This window comes from Megalobrama amblycephala, linkage group LG19, assembly GCF_018812025.1.
Source record: "Megalobrama amblycephala isolate DHTTF-2021 linkage group LG19, ASM1881202v1, whole genome shotgun sequence".
NCBI lineage: Eukaryota > Metazoa > Chordata > Actinopteri > Cypriniformes > Xenocyprididae > Megalobrama > Megalobrama amblycephala.
This window is the reverse complement of record NC_063062.1, coordinates 37520451-37545790: the sequence shown is the minus strand read 5'-3', so window position 1 is coordinate 37545790 and position 25340 is coordinate 37520451. Positions and strand designations below refer to the sequence as shown.

Here is a 25340-nt window from a genome sequence, read left to right as displayed (position 1 = left end):
ACTCTTAACGTCAAACTCCTCCCTATCAGCAATCACATACCCCGAGCGGGCGGACGATACGGAGCTGTAGTAGTAAGCAAGCGGCCAGCAGGAGAGAGAGTGGGAGACACCGTCACCGATCACACGGAAGAGAGAGAGAGAGAGAGAGAGAGAGGACCAGCGGAACACGCTCGCAACCGAAACACTGCAAGACAGGAGTGTCCGCTCCACATCACGCATTCATGGCACTGTGTAACGGGGATAGCAAGGTCAGTAAACCGGCCTAAGCATGCACACAACCCAAACTCTTCAGCCCGTCCTTGTGCGTATCACCGGTGCTCGCCGCCGGTGTTCTGTTCTCCCCGTTCACACGCGGCCTGTCTGCGCTGGGAAACTTAGAGCGCGCGGCGACCCGGGGTTGGTTGCTTTGGCTGACTGTTGTACATTTATTAATGCGTATTCGCCCTTATGGAGAATTTATATTATCGGCTCTTGCCTGCAGCACTCCACCTGGCTGATGTCGTGGTGCTGGACGTGATATAGTGAGAACATCACATGCCCCGGGCGAAGCTCAGAGGCGCACCGCGCGCCGCTCCTGCGTTCAGTTAGCCGGGCTCGAGCGCGCAAGCTAATGCTAGTTAGCCACAATCAATGTGACATGCTGAGCTCTCATTGCTAATGAGGTTTCGGAGCTGTGGCTGAAACGAACAGCCACCCGTGAAACACCTTAGGGTTTCATACTGCTATAAAAGATTTATCGCTTAAGCAAAGTGAAAAGTTGAGCTGTTCTGTGTTAACATGCTATTATGAGCTGTAAATGGAGGGCCAGTGCATTTTCACACTGGAGAATGGGTCATCGTGTTTGCTGTTTGTTTAATGTTTACATATTAAATGAGACTGGTTAATGTTTGCACTCTTTTATGTGTTGATTAAGATAACTTTTACTGTATTTTAGCGGTATTTTATACTCTTTTTAAGTCAGTTTGTGCTGCGGAGTGTGCTGTTTTCGTGCGCTCACAAACCACGTGGGTTTCCTACTTATAAACTATAGTAAGAGATGCACTGTTTTTTCTCTGAAATTATGGTTTATCTATTTTTATCTATCTATATAAGTGGGTCAAAGACGAAAAAGGGGTTTGAAGGATTAACAAGTGTAATACAGCTTTGAATTGTTGTTGTTTTTCCTTGCATCAGAATGAGAACTGTTTATTTGTTTGTTTTTTATTTTTTTCTGAGCAAAAATTAAATATATATTTTTATGATGATTTACAGAAGACTGAAAAGTCATTCAGTGTAACAATCTTAAATCAAAAATATCTTTTATGCCATATTAAATGCTAATTACTTACATTTTAAAACTTTTTTTACTCATTTAAAATGCAATAAAATTTAGTATGCTCACTTATTCTTTTATATATTTTAATACGTACAGGTCAGAATAAGTATGTTGTTTCAATTTTTTACATGAATATAAGTGTTACACTGAATGACAATGGAACATTGACCCGCATTTTTACTTTTTATTCTCTCAAAACTTATTTGAAACTTTAAAAGTAGATGTTTTACTTGCATTTAATGTGCTTTCTATGTATATAAAATCACTTTTGTACATTTCTATTGATGCGGACATCTAAATGTCTTTGACCCATATACGCCATAACTTAAGAAAAAAAATATTAGTGGTAATAGCAATATGTTATTTAAAGAGCAGGCTGTCAATTTTATTATTGATTGAATTTTTTTAAACGTATAAATATGTGCATGAAAATGTATTTGATATTTAACCCCTTAAAGGTGCAATATGTAGGATTTTTGCAATAAAATATCCACTAGGCCAGTCTTATATATTTTGTTCACTTGAGTACTTAGAATATCCCAAATGTTTTCAACTATTTGTAAATCGTGAGAAAATTGCAATTTTAACCAAGGCTCCGGGACGTGTGAGGAGTCGCCTGTCAATGGCGTCATACCCACGTTACCCTCGGTTTCCGGTTTAATTTTGTAGAAACCATGGAAACACCAAAGATGATTTTATATTTACATGTTTTAATAGACAAGGAAACATCTGTTTTGATATATTTATAGACAGATAACTAATTATTGTTATATAGCTCAACACGTTCAGTCTTATTGTTTAATTAATTTTCTTGATTTTTTGCGAGTCTCATGCTTTACCATGCCTCAGAGAAAAACACTATTTTGTGAAGTAGCTAACATAGCATAACAGATGCAGCTTTATTTTTAGTAACAGTAATACAGCATTTTCTCCATCATACAATACGTTTTAAAATTAATTGCATGCCATTTATCAACACAAGCCATCCAATATTTAATACGATATTCTAAAAATCGATCTATCTTACTGCAGTGTGTAACAGTGTCTCACAGCAGCGTTAGAGTAACGTTATAACATCATTTTCAACACTCTCAAATGTATCTAATATGATAAACAGAGCTGCGTTACCTCATACTCCTGACTGGAAAAGCGGAAGCAGCGCCGGCGACTGTGTCATAATAAAAGTCCCGCTGCTCGTGAGGCGTGTGTTGATCAATCGCTCCAGCTCCTCGTTCAGCTCCACAACACTCGCTCCTGCTCTGCTTCATACTACAGTAACGTTAATAATCACATCCATGAACATGATTTATTCCCAAGTCCTATCCTGATTATTTTCCACAGGCTGTGAGATGGAGACCACATGTCTCAAGATTCCGCGCTCAAACTTGGCGTCATCAAGCTACGCCTTTGTTTTGAATAGGCCTCTAGTGGACAGAAAATCGTACATATTGCACCTTTAACTGTCACCGTCCCGCTAGCAGGATTTTTTTATTGCCTTTTTAATCACATATTTTAGTAATCATCATAAATTAGATGTAATTCAAAAGCTTAACTCAAAATTCATCCTGTGAAACTGTTTTGCACATTGTTACCACAGAAACTGTACTTTAAAACCTTTTAAACCTGGTAAGTACGGTTACAAAAATCCGGTGGTGCGTATAGTAAGCGCATACTCTTCTGATGACGAAATTCGCGTTGTGTGCATTGTACGCTGACTCTTGAGTACACATAAAACACGAAGTATACTTTGGGCTTTAGCAGGCTTCTCCCCCTAGTAGGCAGTGCCATGTTTCATATTACAAAATTTATTTTAACTATTTTATGATAAATGTTTTATAATCTTGACAAAATGCATATCGTCGGAAAGGTCTGAGACGCAAGGTTCCATATTTGATGATTGTTTTGTTGTAGAACTGATATTGTGACAGAAATGTATTAATTTGAATGCGTAAAAAAAAATTAAATGTAATGTGGGAGTCACCTGGTGGCTATTTTTGGTATTGCATCCAAACAAAACCTCATAAGACCTTCAATTTTTGTGATATCAACTTCAAATTTGGAACGTAACTTGGTTAGACATGGCTTTGATTTTATAGCAGTTTTAGCGTAAAATTATTTTGTATAATATATATTTTGTATATAATAAAAAATGTTTAGTACATTTGTTTAACTGTAAACTTTTAAAACTTTTTTTACACTTTCAATTTTTGAAACAATCTTAAGTTTGGATAGTGCATTTTCACATCTATGCTCAAAAGGGGGGTGACAGTTAAGGGTTAATAAGATATACAGTAATTAAAAAGTATAATTATGTCTGTTTTAAAATATTCTACCACTAATTTTACCAAACCAGACTGAAAATATTGGCCGTTTAATATATCACATGCCTGATGCCTGATTATCACAAATTTTAAGAATGACTACATCCAAAATTTGTGTCTGCATTCATTCACACACACACTGTGCAGGGTCAGGCAGTAATGGTTATATGCGTTACATGGAACGTTATCTTCCTGGGAGTCATGTGGCTGCATTTATCAGAAGCCGCACATCTGTAGTCTCCAGTCACATGCAAACATGTGCTTTTAAATGCATCACAAATTTAATTAGTAGCGTTTTACTTGCCCAACTTGGGGAATTATGTAACACGTGTTCTTCATTGTGTGTCTGCAGCTGGATATCGTCGGAGAACCTAAAGACGGCTTATGTTCCTACGAGGGTGCCGTGGTGATCCTAGACGCGGGAGCACAGTATGGGAAAGTGATTGACAGGCGGGTACGAGAGCTGTTTGTCCAGTCTGAGATTCTGCCTCTGGAGACGCCAGCCTTCGCCATCAGAGAGCAGGGTTTCAGGTGAGCCCATTGGTGCCAAGACTTGTCAGTAGATGCTGTTTGGTTCTCATGTTAAAAAAAAGTGCCAGGGAAGCCTAATTGAATTGCAAAACAGAAATGTTTGATATGGTAACCGACAGGCTTTAGTATCTGTGAATCAAAGGCCTTCTTCCTTTAAAAGCAGAAGACATCAGAATTATTATTTACCCTCATTGTTTGTAGCACATTTTGTTAGTTGAAGGTATTTTTAGCTATTTGCAACCCTCATTCTGACTCTCTGTCTGAAATGATCTGTTTTTAAGGGGCGGCTCCTTTTAGACTTGTCAGTAAACAGCCACTGTTATGATTGGCTGAACTGTATCAGTGTAGACAGCATCAGTGATTATAATGGCTTCTATTTGCTTTTGATGCAACGCTCACATCCAGTGTAGGCAAATGTCAACCGCTAAGTGACTGAACGCCAGTGGGCGGGGCCTATGGTGCAATGATGTATAATTATTTGTCAATGTCTTGCTCTAGAGGCGGTCATTGCAAATGTATTTTTCCTGTGTGACGTCACAAATCCCACAATATCCAAACGAGACATTTTTGGATTAGTTCACTTAAAATTTCCTGATAATTTACTAACCCTCGTGTCATTCAAATGTTTATGTCTTTCTTTCTTCAGTGGAAAAGAAATGAAGGTTTTTGAGGAAAACATTCCAGGATTTTTCTCCATATAGTGGACTTCACTGGGGTTCAACAGGTTGAAGGTCCAAATGTCAGTTTCAGTGCAGCTTCAAAGAGCTCTACATGATCCCAGACGAGGAATTAGAGTCGTATCTAGAGAAATCATCAGCCATTTTCTAAAAAAAAATAAAATTTATATGCTTTTTAACCACAAATGCTCATCTTGCACTGCTCTGCAGTGCACCTACGTCACGCGTGACCTTTCCAACGTAATTATGTAATGCATGGCACATCGCAGAGCAGTACAAGATGAGCATTTGTGGTTAAAAAGTATATAATATTTTTTAAATGACTGATCATTTCTCTAGATAAGACTCTTATTCCTCATCTGGGATCATGTAGAGCTCTTTGAATCTGCACTGAAACTGACATTTAGACCTTCAGTCCACTATATGGAGAAAAATCCTAGAATGTTTTCCTCAACCTTCATTTCTTTTCGACTGAAGAAAGAAGACATGAACATTTTGGATGACATGGGGGTGAGTAAATTATCAGGAAATTTAAATTCTGAAGTGAACTATGACACTTGCAGGATATTTTAATGGTACAAATACCCTTTTATAATGTCAAAAGTTCAAAGCAAATTTGATTTCTCATGTCATGACCCCTTTAAATAAGGACAATTTCCTTCTTTCAGAAGTTGTTAAAAGCATTGATGGAGACCGCAAATGCATTTTGCTCTTGTACAGTTCTTATAATCCAGCTGCTGCTCTTTTAAAACCTAAAACTATTCTAGAAATTTGTAAAACACCAGTCAGGAAAGATAAACAGTCATATATTTTGTTAGTTTGTCCTTGAGAGAACACAGTGCGAGTTGGTAGAGTGCTGTGCATTCCACCTGCGAGAACATAAAAAGGAAACAAAGCTGATGTTTTCCTGACGCGGTGAACACTGAGACTCGGAATGAGGCTGGTAGACAGACAGAAAAACCCACAAGTTGGAGAGATAAGTGGATCTCATGATCTGCCCTTTGCATTAGAACTTTCCCATTCTCGATTCAACAGGAAGGCAGACGTTTTCCATCTTTCTCAGCCACTTGATATTTTTGTAATTATATTTTGGTTAATATAAATTGGTTTATAATGTGTATATCAAATTATTGTCTCCAACGTTAGGGCCATTATTATATCCGGAGGGCCAAACTCTGTCTATGCCGAGGATGCACCCTGGTTTGATCCAGCCATATTCACCATCGGAAAACCAGTTCTCGGAATCTGCTATGGAATGCAGGTGAGAAACTGATTATTATTGCAATTTAAAATAATTCTTTTCTATGTGAATATATTGTAAAATGTAATTTATTCCTGTGATGCAAAGCTGAATTTTCAGCATCATTACTCCAGTCTTCAGTGTCACATGATCCTTCAGAAATCATTCTAATATGCTGATTTGCTGCTCAAGAAACATTTCTGTGCTGCTTCATATTTTTGAGGAAACTTATGCATTTTTTTCAGGATTGTTTGATCAACAGCAAATTCCAAAGAACAGCATTTATATGAAATAGAATGTTATGGTTACATTATGAATGTTTTTATCACGTTTGATCAATTTAATGTGTCCTCTATTTTTGAACAGTAGTGTATAAGTTCTACAAACTCAGAAAAATATGTCAAAAGACTAACTGTTTTTTTGTGTTCACCAGATGATGAATAAAGTCTTCGGAGGCACGGTGCACAGGAAGAGTGTGAGGGAGGATGGTGTTTTTAACATTGCGTTGGACAATTCCTGCTCACTCTTCAGGTACATCTCCCTCTGTTACGTCAGTTACCAAGTGTTATGTTTTGTCGCCATGTCACTTGGTGTTAGTGAGGAATATCTTGTGAGTATAATATCTTGTGCTGAAAACTTTGTGTGTTTCAAGGGGGCTGCAAAAGGAGGAACCTGTTCTGCTGACACATGGAGACAGTGTTGACAAAGTAGCAGAAGGATTCAAAATTGTTGCACAGTCTGGAAACATCGTTGCAGGTGTGTACCTGAAGTAGATTTCCTAGACATGCTTCATATCCTAAAAAGGCTGTTCTGAACTTGCTTGGCACTGAAGGCTTTGTTATTGTTGTGAGTGTTTGTGGTTTAAGACATTTCCCATGTCCATCTCTGTCTCAGGTATTGCTAATGAGCAGAAGAAACTTTATGGCACTCAGTTTCATCCAGAGGTTGATCTGACTGAGAGGGGGATGGACATGCTACGCAACTTCCTGTTTGAGATTGCCGGCTGCAGCAGTAACTTCACCGTACAGAACCGTCAGATGTCCTGCATCAGGGAGATTAAAGAGAAGGTGGACAAATCCAAAGTTCTGGTAAGTAGCGTAAATCCCTTCAACCTGCTTTTTAAAACAATCAATGATCAGTTACAGGTGAAGTGTGCTATTATTTGTTACCTAAAGCTATTAAAAATCAGTTTTTGGTCATTGAAGATAAAGCTGAAATAAAATATAAATATTAGATGAAAAACTTGAACTTAAAAAAACTTTTTTTTGGCAACTAACTGAAATTACTTCAATTTGAATGACTAAAATTACTAAAACTAAAACAAAAATAAAGCTATTTAGAAATTAGAGCTGCCCAAATAATCGCACTTGACTTTATTTTATTTATTTTTAAATGCGCAGCTTCTCAATGAAGCACAGCTCTGTGAACATGATTAAATGAAGGGCTGCAACGATTAATCGCGAATAATCGTTTGCAAAATAAAAGTCGGTGTTTACGAAATATATATGTGTGTGTTCTGTGTATAATAATTATGTATATATAAATACACACACATACAGGTATAAAGTTTAGAAATATATGCATGTATTATAAATATATATATTTTATATTACATATAAACATAAATATTTTATATATAAATATAACATTTTTCTTAAATATATACATGAATGTGTGTGTATTTATATATACATAATTATTATACACAGAACACACACATATATATTACGCAAACATAGACTTTTATTTTGCAAACGATTAATCGCGATTAATCGTTGCAGCCCTAATAAATGCTGCTCCATCTGAAAGCCAGAGGGCGCTCTCACGCAGAAACTCCAAATATGCCCCGCAGAAGTATGATATAACGCGCGTCACTCCAGAAAATCCCTATGGGCATCTCGCTAGTATCCCTGTAGCTGAATAAACAGAAGATTGAAACGCTTTGATTGATTAAACATGACTAATAAACACACGACTACGACAATATATGGTTTATCTGAGTTCTTCAAGCCTTCTCGGGTATTTTCATGATGATAAAGTATATATGTTTGATGCGTGTTGCTTTTTCAAATGCACATTATAAGCGACTCAAACTCGGATGGAGCAGTTTACTAGTATTTACTAGTGATCACAGAGCCGTGCTTCACTGACAAGCTGCGCTTAAAGGTGCCCTAATGGAGTGATAATAACTGACATGATCTATGATATCATGATATTTTTAGTGATATTTGTAAATTGCCTTTCTAAATGTTTTGTTAGCATGTTGCTAATGTACTGTTAAATGTGGTTAAAGTTACCATCGTTTCTTACTGTATTCATGGAGACAAGAGAGCCGTCGCTATTTTCATTTTTAAACACTTGCAGTCTGTATAATTCATAAACACAACTTCATTCTTTATAAATCTCTCCAACAGTGTAGCATTAGCCGTTAGCCACAGAGCACAGCCTCAAATTCATTCAGAATCAAATGTAAACAATATAACAGTATACAATACTCACATAATCCGACGCATGCATGCAGTATGCATGACGAACACTTTGTAAAGATCCATTTTGAGGGTTATATTAGCTGTGTGAACTTTAAGGCACTGTTCAAGGCAAGCGCGAGCTCCGTGGGCGGAGAGCACGAGAATTAAAGGGGCAGCAGCATAAATCGGCTCATATTTAATGATGCCCCAAAATAGGCAATTAAAAAAATTAATAAAAAAAAATCTATGGGGTATTTTGAGCTGAAACTTCAGACACATTCAGGGGACACCTTAGACTTATATTACATCTTGTAAAAAAACGTTCGATGGCACCTTTAAAAAAAAATCATATGCTTTGCGATTTCATAATCGCACTAAGCCAAACAGTTTAAGTGCGATTTCATGTTAATTGCAAAAAAAAAAAAAAAAAAAAAAAAACTAGTAAAAATGACAAAAGCTCATAACCCTATTTCTAAAATTAGAATGAAAATATACAAATAAAAGCCATTTCTAGGGATGTGCATGATGCCAAATACCTTATTTGGAAAGGAAATTATGCGTTCAACAGAGCCTGGTGATGGACAAAATATCAGATGGGAGGAAAGAATGTATTTCAATGCTTTTGCATTCTCTCATAATTTTATAGTTTGCTAATTATATTGTATATAATTTAAAGGTATCAGGGAGCTGCCATCACAATGCGGGGTATTGAAATCACTTTTGAATGCACGCTCATTTTCACTTTTGTTTTCAAATCCGTGATCAAGCGTACTCTGTGTATAGTGAGCAGCGGGCCGCACATTTTACCAGATAAGATATTTGTCGTATATAAGAAATACAAACACTGCAGCAAGCCTAACCATGTCCCTTTAGGGGCTCCGTAGAATGCTTGACTAATTTTCTATGCCTTTCCGAATAACGTATTTGGCTTCTGGGACATCCCTAAGAGTATATGTTCAGACTGCCAGCAAAAATCAGATTTTTTTTGCCTATGCAGATTTTGTCCAGATGGGTTTTTGAAAGTCTGGACCGCAAAAAAAACATTAGATTCAAACCACATTTAGATGCCAATCAGATTTTTACGGATGCATCTCAGTCTGGATGCTCTGATTACTCAAATCGGATTAACGTGAGGAGACAGTTATATGTTGTGATTATATCACGACTCGACATGGCACTCATTTGGAGAGAAGCATGATGCACCTCCATTTTTCCTGCATCTGTTTTGATACGTGGGTACGCCTACGTCATTTCCAAAACAGCCCATGCAGATACATGCATCTTATTTGATCACTTGCAATTAATAATCGGCTTGAAAAGATCTGATTTGAGGAAAAAAATCAGATTTGCTTGCAGTCTGAACACAGCCATAGATACTATAATTGTATATAAATAATACTAAAATAACACTGTTATAGTGGCACAGAAATTACACACATTTAATGAGAGAAATCATTCTCTAATTATAATAATTAACAGATTGGTATTGAGTAAAAGCTTAGATTTAATTGGTTGGCGTGTGTGAGGGGGATGTTACTGTTATTGTGGGCTCAATGCAATATTGATCTTCCTCTGTCTATTAAAGGCCTTTTTGTTTAGTTGAGGCACATATGTGATTAGTGCCATATTACTCTAATTTGTCTAATTCTCTATTAATTGCTGTTGCTCCAGGCAGTGTTTGGGCAGAATGTGTGTGTGTGTGAGGACAACTAATTAAAAATGCCAATTAGTTAGTGCTCTTTCCTAAAGCAAGGTGATTTCCTCCCTGAGCTTCTGTAAAGTAGATTTTCTCTCTAGAGAGCGGATTGGATTTGTAATCTATTAATGGGCATAATATTATAGCAAATATTCCCCCTAAAGTCATCTCTGTTGTACTGTTGATTCTGTGTATTTGAACATTTGGGTTTATTGGATGTCATGTTTACAGTTACAGTCCAAAGTGAGTCCTAAATCAGGATGTGTGTGTGTCTGTGCAGGTGTTATTGAGCGGCGGTGTGGATTCCACTGTGTGCACGGCCCTGTTGAATAAAGCCCTAAATCAGGAGCAAGTGATTGCTGTTCACATCGACAACGGCTTCATGAGAAAGAGGGAGAGTCAGACTGTTGAGGAAGCATTGACTAAACTCGGCATCAAACTCAAAGGTAAGTTTCTTTTGGTACTCGGGTTAGTTAAAGGATTAGTTCACTTTAGAATTAAAATTTCCTGATAATTTACTCATCCCCATGTTATCCAAGATGTCTTTCTTCAGTCGAAAAGAAATTAAGGTTTTTTGAGGAAAACATTCCATGATTTTTCTCCATATAGTGGACTTCTACAGTTACCGATGGGAATGTTTTCCTCAAAAACCTTAATTTCTTTTTGACTGAAGAAAGACATGAACATCTTGGATGAGTAAATTATCAGGAAATTTTAATTCTGAAGTGAACTAAGCCTTTAAATTGTTTAGCATAAATGAATGTATTAAAGTTGTTTGTTTATGCAGTATTTTAATTTATGCATTGCCTTTTATTAAGTTTATTTATTAATTTAATTCAGTTTTTTAGTAGAGATGCACTGATACTGAACTTCGATATCAATTATTCAGAGCACTATCTGCCTATACTGATAGTTTGATTTTCTTAAAGAAACAATTCATGCTGAAAACCATAGGGGGAACCCTCTCATTTGGTACATTACTATAATATTAGAGGTTAAAATTAACAACAGATCCCAAACTATTATATTCAACTGCTACTTATTATCAGATATAATACTTAGACTCAAATTAAAAACTCAAAAAAAAAAAAAAAAAAAAAGTTTGTATAAAACATATTTGACATAAGTAGTTTTTATAAACGCTTGTCTTTAAGACAAATTTATTCAAAAATACATATTATTAACAGTAAATAAGCTCTTCTAGTGTTGATTTACAGCTAACTAATTAACTGTAAACATTGGATCACTTTCCTGAGGTAAATGCAAGGATAAGTGTAGGGCTGCACAACGATTAATCGTGATTAATCGTTTGCAAAATAAAAGTCTGTGTTTACGTAATATATGCGTGTGTTCTGTGTATAATAATTATGTATATATAAATGCATGCACATACATGTATAAATTTAAGAAATATATACATGTATAAATAAATATACATATTTATATCTATTTTATATTACATATGAATATAAATATTTTATATATAAATATAATTTTTTTCTTAAATTTATACATGTATGTGCATGTATTTATATATACATAATTATTATACACAGAACACACACATATATTACGTAAACAGACTTTTATTTTGCAAACGATTAATCGCGATTAATCGTTGTGCACCCTTAGTTAAGTGAAATTGTTCACAAGTTGTTTTATTGACATTTTCCACGGCTGAAATACTGATTAAGCGATAAAATGAGACATGATTCATTTCAGTAAGTTGTACTGTATCTTTCAGCATACCTTCTGATGTTCATGCATGTTTTTTTGTGCTATAACTTGTATTAAAGAGGGAGAAATAACTACTGCTGCTTGAACAGAGGCGCTACAGCGATCTGTCACGTCACATTTAAGAGCATCAATTTATTTCCATTTATTGTTTGAATTTTGTGATAAAATGCAAATAAGATTATTGGATGGGAGGCACACTACAAATAATGTTTGATGTTGGTAAAAACCGCAGACCTGGCAACCCTGGCTTGAACTACAGGTGATTCATAGGGTCAAATAGAGTCTGCGTTAATGTCACTATTGTGTTAACTAAATTTTGCACGATACATTTTTATCACACACAGTACGAGTTGCATTCTGACACATTTTTCCACCCCCATTTGATTGACAAATCAAATCGGCCTATAGTGAAGATATCGATTATCAGCCGATATATCGGTGCGTCCCTTAATTTTCTGAAACACACATCAATGTTGTAACTATAACATCACTCTCTCTGCTTCACAGTTGTAAACGCAGCACACACCTTCTACAATGGCACAACGACCCTGCCGATATCAGAAGAGGACCGCACACCCAGGAAACGCATCAGCAAAACACTCAACATGACCACCAATCCAGAAGAGAAGCGGAAGATCATTGGGGACACATTTGTAAAAGTGTGTAGCTCTGCTTTGTAGATGACTATCTGCCCAACAGGAACTGAATTGATGTTGTCATTATTATCAGATGATCCTGTAATGATATTAGTGTATTACTGCAGTATTGATTCTCCTAAAATGTCTTGTGTTCACATCAAACAAGACTTCGCCTGGAGTATAAACCTATTATAGAGCATTCAATTCTCTTGAGTTTTGACGTGAGCTGAGAATGTGTAGCACTATAACATGAGTCTGTGTCTCTCTCAGGTGGCGAATGAGGTGATTGGAGAGATGAATCTGAAGCCAGAGGATGTGTTCTTGGCGCAAGGAACGCTCAGGCCAGACCTTATCGAGAGTGCGTCTCACCTTGCTAGCGGGAAGGCAGAAATGATTAAGACACACCACAACGACACAGAGCTCATCCGCAAACTCAGAGATGAGGTAAAGATGAACATCAACCAAATTAGTGTTGAGCAACGGTGCCAACATGGCTGTTGCAGGTTCGAGTCCTGCCTGCAACGTGTCCTTGCATGTATCATATTATTAGAATTTTACCTAAATCAGTCTCAAATGTAGTTACAAGGTATCCACAAATGTCAGGCATATGTGTTTTGTTTGTCATTAGATCGCAGTAAGTGCATCGCATTACATTTTCATCAACTTACAGGTTATAAAATTTACTGTAGCTATGTGGACGTTCAACTTTTTGTGTCATTTGGACAAAATCTAATGTTATAAACGATTTAAGACAGTATTGGCTATGACTTGACGACAAATGCTAGACACTCTTCTCCTTTCCTTAAATACATAAAACATTAGCCTTTATATAATAGTGTTTCTTGAGTAAAGAAAACATGCAATTGAAAGAAAACATTGCATTGCAAACAAGCAGAGACGTTCCAAACTGCATGTCACATTTCATTCATGATAGAGGAGGGGTGGAGTTTTGAGGTTTGACTGACAGTTTGAGGATCTAATTGAGTTACAAGGTTTTTAATACTTTTCATTGATTAAATATTTGCAAAACCCGCAGACAGATGTAAAAGGTGGCCAATAGTAATGATTTATAGGGAAAAAAGACGAAATATGGAGAGGTTTCTGCCCAACAGTGACGATACTCTATAACTGTTGTTGATTTGCATAGTAATTGTCTTACAATCTTTTAGCATTAGAGCCAAATAATGATAATTAAACAACTACAGTGAGGATTTTTTTTTTTTTTTAAGCTTGGTAACTGGATATTCCTTTGCTTTTCATTGTAATGATAATTCTTTAGCTCTGATGCATGTGCATTTTTTTTTTCACATTTATGCAGTTTCTTTTGTCAATATTGGTCAACTCAAGCAGGGAAAGTGGTTTTATAATGTCGATTGCAGTATATTCAGATCCCCTGTGGTGTGACACAGCAGAGGCACGCAATAGGGAGTCTCTTCCTCATCATGTTAGAGACACTCAATTATGCCTTCTTCATAACTGTTATTTGCTGATTCTTCTGAATGTTGTGCCCTTCAGGGTAAAGTAATCGAACCACTGAAGGATTTCCATAAGGATGAAGTCAGAGCACTTGGTCGAGAGCTGGGACTCCCTGAAGAGATCGTCTCCCGACACCCCTTCCCTGGTAAGACCATCAGAAACCTTTAAAACCCCTATTTCTTTTTTTTTTTTTACCTTTAGCAACTTTTAAGCTATTTTACAATAGAAAATGGTTATTTAAAATTGAAATATTTCACAGTATTGCTGTTTTTACTGTATTTTTGAACAAATAAATGCAGGCTTTGCAAGACTTCTTAAAAACAAAAATCTTACTGACCCCTAAAATTTTTAAAGATAGTGTACGCTTTAAATGCATGATGTACATGTAAGGATGAATGACTTCTGAAATGCGCTTTGCTGAAATTGTGTGTAATGTGATGCAGGTCCAGGTCTGGCCATTAGAGTGATCTGTGCTGATGAGCCTTACGTCTGTAAAGACTTCGCCGAGACCAACAACGTCCTGAAAATCATCACAGACTTTTCTGCCAGTGTCAAAAAGGTGTGTGCATGTGTAAACATTGCTTCTTGTTGGCTGAATTATTGGCATTGACCTTACATAATTGATCTTTTCAACTTAAAGGTGCAGTAAGCGATTTCTGAGAAACACTGTTGATATCTGAAATCGACAAACACACCCCCCTCCCTTCATTGCTCCATCCCAACATAACGAACATGCTATGCAACAGCTAACAGCTGGCGCATCAGATAGCTCTCACATGCATGGATGAATCAGCTGTGATTTACAACAGCATATCTTGGTTCTGTGAAACAGCAAAAACCGATGTTATTCACATATCGAGCAGAAATAAAGCAACCTTGGCATCCGTTTGTAGGCATTCCCGCTTTCTAACGTCTCTCCAGCGCTGGAAAGCTTTTCTAATATTAACACGGGTCCTAAAGCTCTTTCCTGATCATAACCCTTCTTTTTCCAGTGATATTCCTCTGATCTTTTCTCTTTTGTAATACCTCTCAGCCATCTCTCTTTCTACAGTCTTTCTTCAAATCTCGCTCTTGCTCACTCTTTCTCCTCCCCCATCATGAGTGGACCCGCCCCCTACTGCTGATTGGCTCACTCTCTCCTCCCCCATCATAAGTGGACCCGCCCCCTACTGCTGATTGGCTCACTCTCTCCTCCCCCATCATGAGTAGACACACCCCCTACTGCTGATTGGCTCACTCTCTCTCCTCCCCCATCATGAGTAGACACACCCCCTACTGCTGATTGGCTCACTCTCTCTCCTCCCCCATCATGAGTAGACACGCCCCCTACTGCTGATTGGCTCACTCTATCTCCTCCACCATCATAAGTGGACCCGCCCTCTACTGCTGATTTGCTCACTCTCTCTCCTCCCCCATCATGAGTAGACACGCCCCCTACTGCTGATTGGCTCTCTCTCCTCCCCCCATAGGGAGTAGACCCACCACCTACTGCTGATTGGCTCACTCTCTCTCCTCCCCCATCATGAGTAGACACGCCCCCTACTGCTGATTGGCTCACTCTCTCCTCCCCCCCATCATGAGTAGACCCGCCCCCTACTGCTGATTTGCTCACTCTCTCTCCTCCCCCATAGTGAGTGGACACGCCCCCTACTGCTGATTTGCTCACTCTCTCTCCTCCCCCATAGTGAGTGGACACGCCCCCTACTGCTGATTTGCTCACTCTCTCTCCTCCCCCATAGTGAGTGGACACGCCCCCTACTGCTGATTGGCTCACTCTATCTCCTCCACCATCATAAGTGGACCCGCCCCCTACTGCTGATTTGCTCACTCTCTCTCCTCCCCCATCATGGGTAGACACGCCCCCTACTGCTGATTGGCTCTCTCTCCTCCCCCCCCCATAGTGAGTGGACCCACCCCCTACTGCTGATTGGCTCACTCTCTCTCCTCCCGCATCATGAGTAGACACGCCCCATACTGCTGATTTGCTCACTCTCTCTCCTCCCCCATTATGAGTAGACAAGCCCCCTACTGCTGATTTGCTCACTCTCTCCTCCCCCCCATCATGAGTAGACACGCCCCCTACTGCTGATTTGCTCACTCTCTCCTCCCCCATAGTGAGTGGGCACGCCCCCTACTGCTGATTTGCTCACTCTCCCCCCCCCCATAGTGAGTGGACCCACCCCCTACTGCTGATTAGCTCACTCTCTCTCCTCCCGCATCATGAGTAGACACGCCCCCTACTGCTGATTTGCTCACTCTCTCTCCTCCCCCATTATGAGTAGACACGCCCCCTACTGCTGATTTGCTCACTCTCTCCTCCCCCCATCATGAGTAGACCCGCCCCCTACTGCTGATTTGCTCACTCTCTCTCCTCCCCCATAGTGAGTGGACCCACCCCCTACTGCTGATTGGCTCACTCTCTCTCCTCCCCCATTATGAGTAGACACGCCCCCTACTGCTGATTTGCTCACTCTCTCCTCCCCCCCATCATGAGTAGACACGCCCCCTACTGCTGATTTGCTCACTCTCTCCTCCCCATAGTGAGTGGACACGCCCCCTACTGTTGATTTGCTCACTCTCCCCCCATAGTGAGTGGACACGCCCCCTACTGCTGATTGGCTCTCCTCCCCCATCATGAGTGTAAACACCCCTTTCTGCTGATTGGCTACAAGAGTGTTGTGCTGCTCGGCCTGATCCACTTTTTGTTTTTCTCCTATTTACACAGCCTGGACTATGTATAAACACAACTTTTTTCAGCACATGTGCAGAACAAATTTGTTTGTTTAGGAGTTGATTTCAGCCATTTCTCAGAAATCGTTTACTGCACCTTTTAAAAGTATGTTTCTGATTAAGTTGAAAGTGGACACTTGAAAGCACGCAGTCGTTTCAGAGCTTCTTTTGGATTATATATGGCATGTTATAAAATATTAATCCTTTTGATGTCAATGCATTCAGCCTCACACCCTTCTTCAAAGAGTGAAGTCATGCATATCAGATGAGGAGGAAGAGAAACTCATGCAGATCACCAGCCTTCATTCACTAAATGCCTTTCTGCTGCCAATCAAAACTGTCGGTGTACAGGTAAGCCTCGTCATCCGCCAATACTTTCACGCACCATTCAGATGTAATTCATAATGTCAGCATAAGAATGAATTACTCAATCATTTTTGTTTGTCGATGTCTTTCACTGGTACCTAGTGGTGTGGATGCAGTGTCACGCAAAAGTTTTCTATTACAGATGGCATTGTAGAATTGCACTTAGCAGTCAGCAATGATTCAATTTTTCACATGCAAAAGTGTCCAATAACAGTGTCACTGAGATAAAGTTAATAGTGAGGCAGGACATGAGGTGACCCTTTCCATGTAAAGTTAAACTGCTTTTATGAGGTTACTATTTGACTTGAGTCTTAATCACTGATCTATGTAAATGACTGGATTGCTCATTGCATTCTAAACTGGTGGCAGGCAAATTCTGTGGCTTTTTTTTTTGCATAGGAATTAAGTGTTACACCGATGAGCCAAAATATCATGACCAGTCACAGGTGAAGCTAGATCTCCTAACAAGGCCACATATTAAGGTCTGGGTAGATTAGATGGTAAGCAGTTCTTGTAATCGACGTGTTGGATGCAGAAGAAATGGGCAGGACTTTGACAAGGTCCAAATTGTAATGGCAAGATGACTGGGTCAGAGTGTTCATTGTCTTTTGTTGTTTGATTAACAATAATGACTGCAGCAGGTTTATTAGGCTGCTGTCACTTTAAGAGATGCACGGATCCAATATACTGTTGCACACGCGCTCTTTCTCAGTGTTTACATTCACTTCAGACATAACCGACTGTGTTTACGAGGATACTTGCCAAAACGGCATTTTACAACACTCATGTATTCGGCTTATTTTGATGTTAAGTTTGGCTTAGGGAGGTCTGGGTGTATATATAATATATAAGCAAGTTTAACCCTTACCTTACTACTAAAATGACTAAAACTGAAATGTAATAAAGATATATTAACTAGTTGCTTATTAACTTGCATATTGCTAGTATATTGGTTGTTTATTAGCACTTGTAGAGCACATATTAATGCCTTATTCTGCATGACCTTATTCTACATCCTACCCAAGACCTAAACTTAACTACCTTACTAACTATTAATAAGCAGTAAATTAGGAGTTAATTGAGGCAAAAGTTGTAGTTAATAATAGTGAATATGTGTTCCCTATGCTGAAGTGTTACCAAATGCTATATTAGTGCATGATTACTACTAAAATGTCAATGTTTAGTGTGACTGCTCACTTGTTTTAGGAAAAATTTATATTGTTTCCAAAATGACAAACTCTTCTAAAATGACAAACGACCTGTCTGGCTGCATAGCTCCAAAATGTGTCCAAGTTTCTGTGGTTAGCCTTTCAAAACACTCTATCATTACACACGCACAGTGTTGCTTATTCACTCTCTATTTCTTTGTTTAATTTTGATGTTATTTATAGTTCTGAAGAGAATGTCAAAGAGCAGTACTGTCAGTGCAGTACAGTCTGTATCATATCAGCATATAGAGTGATAGTTCCTCTGCTGCGACGTGCAGGTCTCATGATGTATGTATTTATAAACTGGTTTTCAATCATAGTGCTAGAGGAGGCTGGTTTACTTCTGTGAGTTGAAGCCATTAGACGGATCACGTCCAGACAGAGCCAGACTGCGTCTCACCACATTGCTTGATGATGCATGGCTGGGTGTTCCTCTTACAGTCGGCCTACTTCTATACCACGGCTGTGCTAAAATTACCACGGTCTCCAGACTCTGAGCTGGGACATGCTGACACAGAGGGGTGCAGAGAGTTTTAAATACCGTGCACTGTATTTATGCATGTTGCTGTTAACGGTTAAAAGTTCAACAGTTGGCGTCTCCTCCACAGCAAGGATGCATTTATTCTGCACTAATGTTTAAAATGAAAATTTGATGTCGGAGGGCTGAACATGTTCTAACACGATCCGTCTGTACAGGGTGACTCCCGGTCATACAGTTATGTTTGTGGGGTGAGCAGTAAAGAGGCCCCTCACTGGGATTCACTGATGTTCCTGGCCAGACTCATCCCTCGGATCTGTCACTCCATCAACAGGTAATGACACGTCACATCTCTTCCCACCAACCATGTTGAAGAACTATGGGACTATTCACTTGACTGTTCATTGTCCCCTCTGAAAACAATTATTTTAGATGTATTGCATCAAGTGTGATGTCATTGATGTTAAATGCCACTGGTTCTTGCCGGTTGTTTAAAAAAAAATCAAAAAATAGAAGTGCTGTCAAACGATTAATCACGATTAATTGCATCCAAAATAAAAAAATGTGTTTACATAATGTGTGTGTACGGTGTATATTTAAATAAGTATATATAAATACACACACACATGTATGTATTTAACAAAAATATTTTATATTTATATCTAAAATATTATGTATTATATTTATACCTAAAATATATATATATATATATATATATATATATATATATATATATATATATATATATATATATATATATATTATATATATATATTTTTTTTTGTGTATATATGTATAATGTGTGTGTGTCTCTCTTTAAATAAATTGAATTAAATAAATGTCTTTAAATAAATTGAATTACAAGTTTCTTAAGGATAAAAAAAAAATATATGTGCTAATGTAGGGAGCCCTTACCTGAACATTACTATAATATTAAAAGTTAAGCCCAAACTATTATAAACTATTAATATATATTTTTTAGAAATATATATAAATATATTATTTCAAAAAAAAAAAAAAAAAAAAAAAAAAATATATATATATATATATATATATATATATATATATATATATATATATATATATATATATATATATATATATATAATAAATATACATAGTACACACACATTATGTAAACACAAACTTTTATTTTGGATGCAATTAATTGCAATTAATCATTTGACAGCTCTAAAATTTAATACTTTCATTTAGAAAGGATGCATTAAATTAGTAATGTTACAAAAGATTTCTGTTCATCAAACAATCCTGAAAAATATGTATGATGGTTTGCACAAAAATATTGAGCACAACCATTTTCAAATGTAATAATCAAATGTTTCTTGAGCAGCAAATCAGCATATTAGAATGATTTCTGAAGGATCATGTGACACTGGAGTAAATTCAGCTTTGATCACAGGAATTAATTACATTTTAAAATAATTAGTTTTTTTACAGACTTCTTAACACATTAAAAAAAATCTCTCAAACTTTTGAACAGTAGTGTAAGTGGGACAAAATGATTTCTGTGTGAAATACGGTTTCTTATAATGTCAATAAAGGTCTCATTCTGTGCCTTGTGTCCCTTGTTCATCTCTTCCTTTGCAGAGTTGTTTACGTCTTTGGGTCACACGTAAAGGAGCCGCCCACTGACATCACGCCCACCTTCCTGACCACTGGTGTACTGAGCACGCTAAGACAGGCAGACTTTGTAGCACACTCCATTTTAAGGGAGTCCGGTAAGAGCTGGCCGTCTCCACTGTCTGCTCCATTATTGTCATAACCTTTACATGTGTAAACACTCCCACCACAGCTATGGCTACTGCAAGAGCTGAGTAAACACTTCCACCACAGTTACGTCTCTGCCTGGTTAGACAATATCAGTCAAAGACGGCAAATGTTGACTTTGTTTTCTGTTGTTTATACGATTTGAACTGTTCAAATGGCCGGAATTGACAATAACAATAGTATCTAGAGATAATTCTATAAGTCAAATTCATCTTTAACTTTGTTGTCTATTCTTTTTTTTAGTGAAATAATCACACTCAAAATGTGAGCATAATGAGGCAAAGAGAGAGTTTGTAACCACAAAAAGAACAAAATGTTGGTCAACACTTCCTGTGGTGTCTAAAGACCTGTTCACGGCAAGAATGAAAATGATAATTTTAATGAAATCAGCATCCACACCAACGGACATTAATGGTCTGTTTATTGTAAGCATGCTGCAGTTTTGTCATCTGCCACTTTAAATGCTCAGGCTCTTTTACAGTTGCCTAGATTCTGATTGGCTGTCAATGTTTTAATCATTCATCAGCTGGAAAAAAATCCATTTTGAAAGGGACTCCAACGACATCATTCCTCAGTTGTTATAGTTTTGGTGTGGACTTTCTTGTTTTAATAGAATTCGAATGATTCTTAAAACGTTATAGTCAACTTACCAAAATTTCAACCGGTTGGCAATTTTTTTTTTTTAAGGAAATTTATTTGTTTGTTTGCTTTATTAAAGACCAAACCATAACTATATCTGTAGCCAGAATAGCAAAACATTAACACACAAAAAAATGGCAGACTGAAAATGCAAATTCACTCTCTGACAGTAGGTGGCGCTTATGAAACAGCAGTAACATTGCGTTTTCTTGGTTACTGCTGTACACTAGAGTGCTGGGCTTATAAACTCTACTTCAATAGGCATTATATGGAGGTAGAGGAAAAGAAAAAGCCATCAAAAGTTTTCTGAAGACAGTCAGTTCCCTTCAGAGACATATTTATATACCCCCCCATTCAATATTTATATTTTTCTTCCAATATTTCGAGCATTGTGAACAGTGAGCTTGCTGTGCCTGGTACAGTATTTTCTCTGCTGGGGTGTCTGCCCTCCTCTCCTCTTTGCGTTCTTATTCAGTGTGTCCCATCTCTGGCCTGTATTAATGTCCTTTTTACAGACTTTGTAATATTTCCACACAAATTACATTTGAAAAAACAGCCCATTCGGATTGATGGCCGATCGACTGGTGCATCTCTGAAAATCACTAAGGTTGTCAACTAAAAGCAATACTAAAAGCCAAAAAAACATTATTTTGATTTCATGGGGATTTTAAGCAGACTAACTTACTGACTAGCACCTCTGATTGGCCATTGTGTTCATGCACTCAACAGATATGTCTGTGATTGGCTACAATGCTTGTGAAAACATGCTGTAAATAGAAACCTTTGACGCTCAGCGAGCACTTAAAGATGAACGAGAGCATATGATGGCAGCAACTGCTGATATCTTCAACCTTAAACCTTTTTTTTATTTACCGACTGGTACGTTTGGCAACCCTAGATATAGTTATCATCTTTGGTGTGAACAGGCCTTAACATCCATCATTTTTATGGGATCCAAAAAAAGTCCCACACTGACGGGCCAACATTTTTTTCTGTTTTATGATGGGTTGCAATCAGCATTAAAGTGCAATACTGCCACCTACTTTGTTGGAGTGTCAACTAGACTAGATAGATTATTGGTGCTAGATTACTTATGATACTATCATAGTAACATTACTGTTCATATATACTACCATTACCATTATATTTTGTGCTTCATTTCCAGGCTACTCAAGTAAAATCAGCCAGATGCCAGTCATCCTCACCCCACTGCACTTTGATCGTGACCCGCTGCAGAAGCAGCCGTCCTGCAGACGGTCCGTCGTCATCAGAACCTTCATCACCAGCGACTTCATGACCGGCATCGCCGCTACTCCAGACAACCAAATCCCTGAAGAGGTGAGAGATCAGATCCTCCATCCACACACAAACCCTCCCTGGCTTGATCGGGCCAGTGCTGCATCACAAAAGTTTATCATTTGCATTTGTTTTTAAGCCTTGCCAATTTAAATATTCAAGTGCAAGAAGATGCGAAAGAACTCAATACAGTAGTTGCAGAAAGCAGCTTCTCAGACCGAGCAAATGCTGAATTGAGCTCTCTTGAATGGACATATTAACACAAAATTATATATATAAAAAAAGCCCATCTCGGCGAGTATCCTAGTAAACATAGTCTGTTATGTCTTAAGTGAACATAAACAGTTGAGAAATAAAACACGTGCAACATTATATTTGATCCGTGCAACTCTTAAAGTGACAGCAGCCTAATAAACCTGCTGCTGTCTTCGTTTTAATGTTCATCAAACAACAAAAGACAAAGAAAAAAATCTGTCACTGCTCTTGACTGAATAACTTTTGTAACTTTAATAAGGATTAATCTATATTTTTGTCAGTGACGTGACGGGTCATTTTTTGGTCCAAAGGTCTTAATGACAAAAAAACAAAGATATGACATCCAAAGTATGTAAGGTGGTACAACTAAATCTCTTTTATTGAAACCAAAAGGTTTTAATTATATTTTGCTACATATAAAGGCATTTTAAAGATTTTGAAGTGTCAAAAGGTCATTCGGTTTAACCGTCCATATGCCAAAATACATTTCAGTTGTGATTAAAATATCTTAAAATGTAATAAATGTATATATTTTTTATTCTCTCATGATTTTATAACATCATATATCAACATAATGCAAAATGGTATTAAAATTATGTGTAATAGTCATTGCTTTGTTATGAGAAATTATGTCTGGAAAAATGAATTTCATTGATGTCATTCGGAGTAACTGATGTAAAGGGACCATTTTGGATCAAGTTATGCGGTCAATATCATGTGACAGGATGTGACATCATTCAGACACCTGCAAAGGACCACATGGTCATGAAGCAAAGTAACTAACTCTCTTAACTATTTGAAAAATTAATGTTTTGCGAATGTTTTTCGAAACATCAGGTCATCTGGGACAACCGCTATAAAACATGGAAAATGTTGTAATATTTTAAAAACTTGTACTAAATATAAAATGTTTGATTGTCATTTTGCTAGTTAGCTAGATATCATCCTGTTAGCATTGTTTGAAAATATCGTCATTCGGTATGACCAAAAGTGTCATTCGGTAAACCCGAAATTTTGGTTAAACGAATGACTTTTTTGGTGACAAATTTTGTCCATTTTATAAAAATGGACAAAAGCAGTGTTAATTGATTATAAAAACCACATGATTTCATTGTTAACACTTAATAAAACTTCAAAATTAATTATATCTCCATTGTTTTTTACACTATAAAAAACCTCATTCGTCAGTGAGTCATTTAATTTGTACAGTGAAGACTATGCAATGCTATTTTATATTTATTAATTTTCTCTACTTGAAAGATACAGATAGACTTACCTTAAATAACATGAAAAGCAGTCTTTATTTTATTTGTATGTTTGTTCTATTGTATTTGTGCTATTGCTCACAATTTGATTATTTGTTCTTATTTTATTACTGAGTTTTTTTTTTGTCTTTAACAATATTTTAAATTTATGAGTTGGGCTAGTAGTTTTTGGTGTCACAACCTTATTTATTAAGGTTATGGGTCAAAAACAATGAAGACAATAACTTTTGTTTTGTGGGCCAGTAGAAAAAATCCTTAACTTCCAGCCCTGTAAACCTTTCCATCACTAACTCGTGCTCCTCTGACCACAGGTGGTTCTCAAAATGGTCAACGAGATCAAGAAAATCCCCGGCATCTCAAGGGTGATGTATGACCTGACGTCCAAGCCACCGGGAACCACCGAATGGGAGTAGAGCAGTGGACTATTGTACCTTCTGATTTATCCTTGTCGACTCCTCTTCTACCTCCCCCTTTCCCAGTACTGTAACATTCCCCTCAAACCCCTTTTCTCCACTCCCGCGTCCCCCTTTAGGCACGCCGCCCTGTCATTGTCCCACTGAGACCGGAACATTCCCTACAATGGCAGGTTGTACTGTGATTGGCGCTAAGCTGACATCGCTACTTCAGTTCGGCCTCTTTATTTGGGGTCGGTTGTAATATTATTGGTATTATAATTGTTGTTATTATTGTCCTCTTCACTGAGAATAATAATGATGATACATTGAATTAGTTTTTTGTATCAGCTCTCTGTGTTTAATGCATTGTGACAGGTCACTCCTCCGTACTTTCTGTTGTCGACTGTCCATGAGCAGCACGACACGAACAAAACAACTTTTTGTTTTTTAAGCAAGTCCACCGATTCAAGGATAAAGTGTTGCCGCTTTCTGCCTTTAAAAGCTTGTTTTCACTATCCCAGTTTGTGCAGTGTTGATTTCAGTTTGGATTTCTTGCCTGAACTCTGGCAGGTGAAGTCTAGCAGTAGTCTAAAAACCGTGACCAATCGATGTTTATTTGCCAAATACAGATGAGGTCAGACGGGCGCTCTCTGCGCTGTGGACGGGTCGGTTTATCACAGAGGTTTTGCTGTGAAGGAGACTCCTAAATCTGGAGGCTTCCTGAAATTTGTGCCTGTTTTCTTTTTTTTTGGTTACTTTTTTTCAGGGATGTGACTTTATTTTATGCTGCATTATTTTTTTCTCTCATTTCACGAAAAGGA

General features: G+C 37.6%; 1 protein-coding gene across 1 annotated transcript; it reads left to right on the top strand.

Moving 5' to 3' along the window:
• gmps (guanine monophosphate synthase) lies at nucleotides 1-25340 on the top strand. Its single transcript, XM_048168602.1, has 16 exons — nucleotides 1-248; nucleotides 3989-4167; nucleotides 5991-6105; nucleotides 6518-6615; nucleotides 6737-6840; nucleotides 6979-7172; nucleotides 10529-10694; nucleotides 12493-12644; nucleotides 12894-13067; nucleotides 14139-14244; nucleotides 14543-14658; nucleotides 17055-17180; nucleotides 19100-19215; nucleotides 20490-20620; nucleotides 22474-22646; nucleotides 24436-25340. The coding sequence occupies exons 1-16, from the start codon at nucleotides 222-224 to the stop codon at nucleotides 24535-24537; spliced, it is 2079 nt and encodes a 692-aa protein (XP_048024559.1). The 5' UTR covers nucleotides 1-221; the 3' UTR covers nucleotides 24538-25340.

Excerpts from the sequence above, each read along its gene's own strand:
- gmps (XM_048168602.1), top strand. The coding sequence starts at position 222 with ATGGCACTGTGTAACGGGGATAGCAAG. Across the intron at positions 249-3,988 it reads TGTGTAACGGGGATAGCAAG|CTGGATATCGTCGGAGAACC; the intron begins GTCAGTAAACCG and ends GTGTGTCTGCAG. Across the intron at positions 14,245-14,542 it reads CTCCCGACACCCCTTCCCTG|GTCCAGGTCTGGCCATTAGA; the intron begins GTAAGACCATCA and ends AATGTGATGCAG.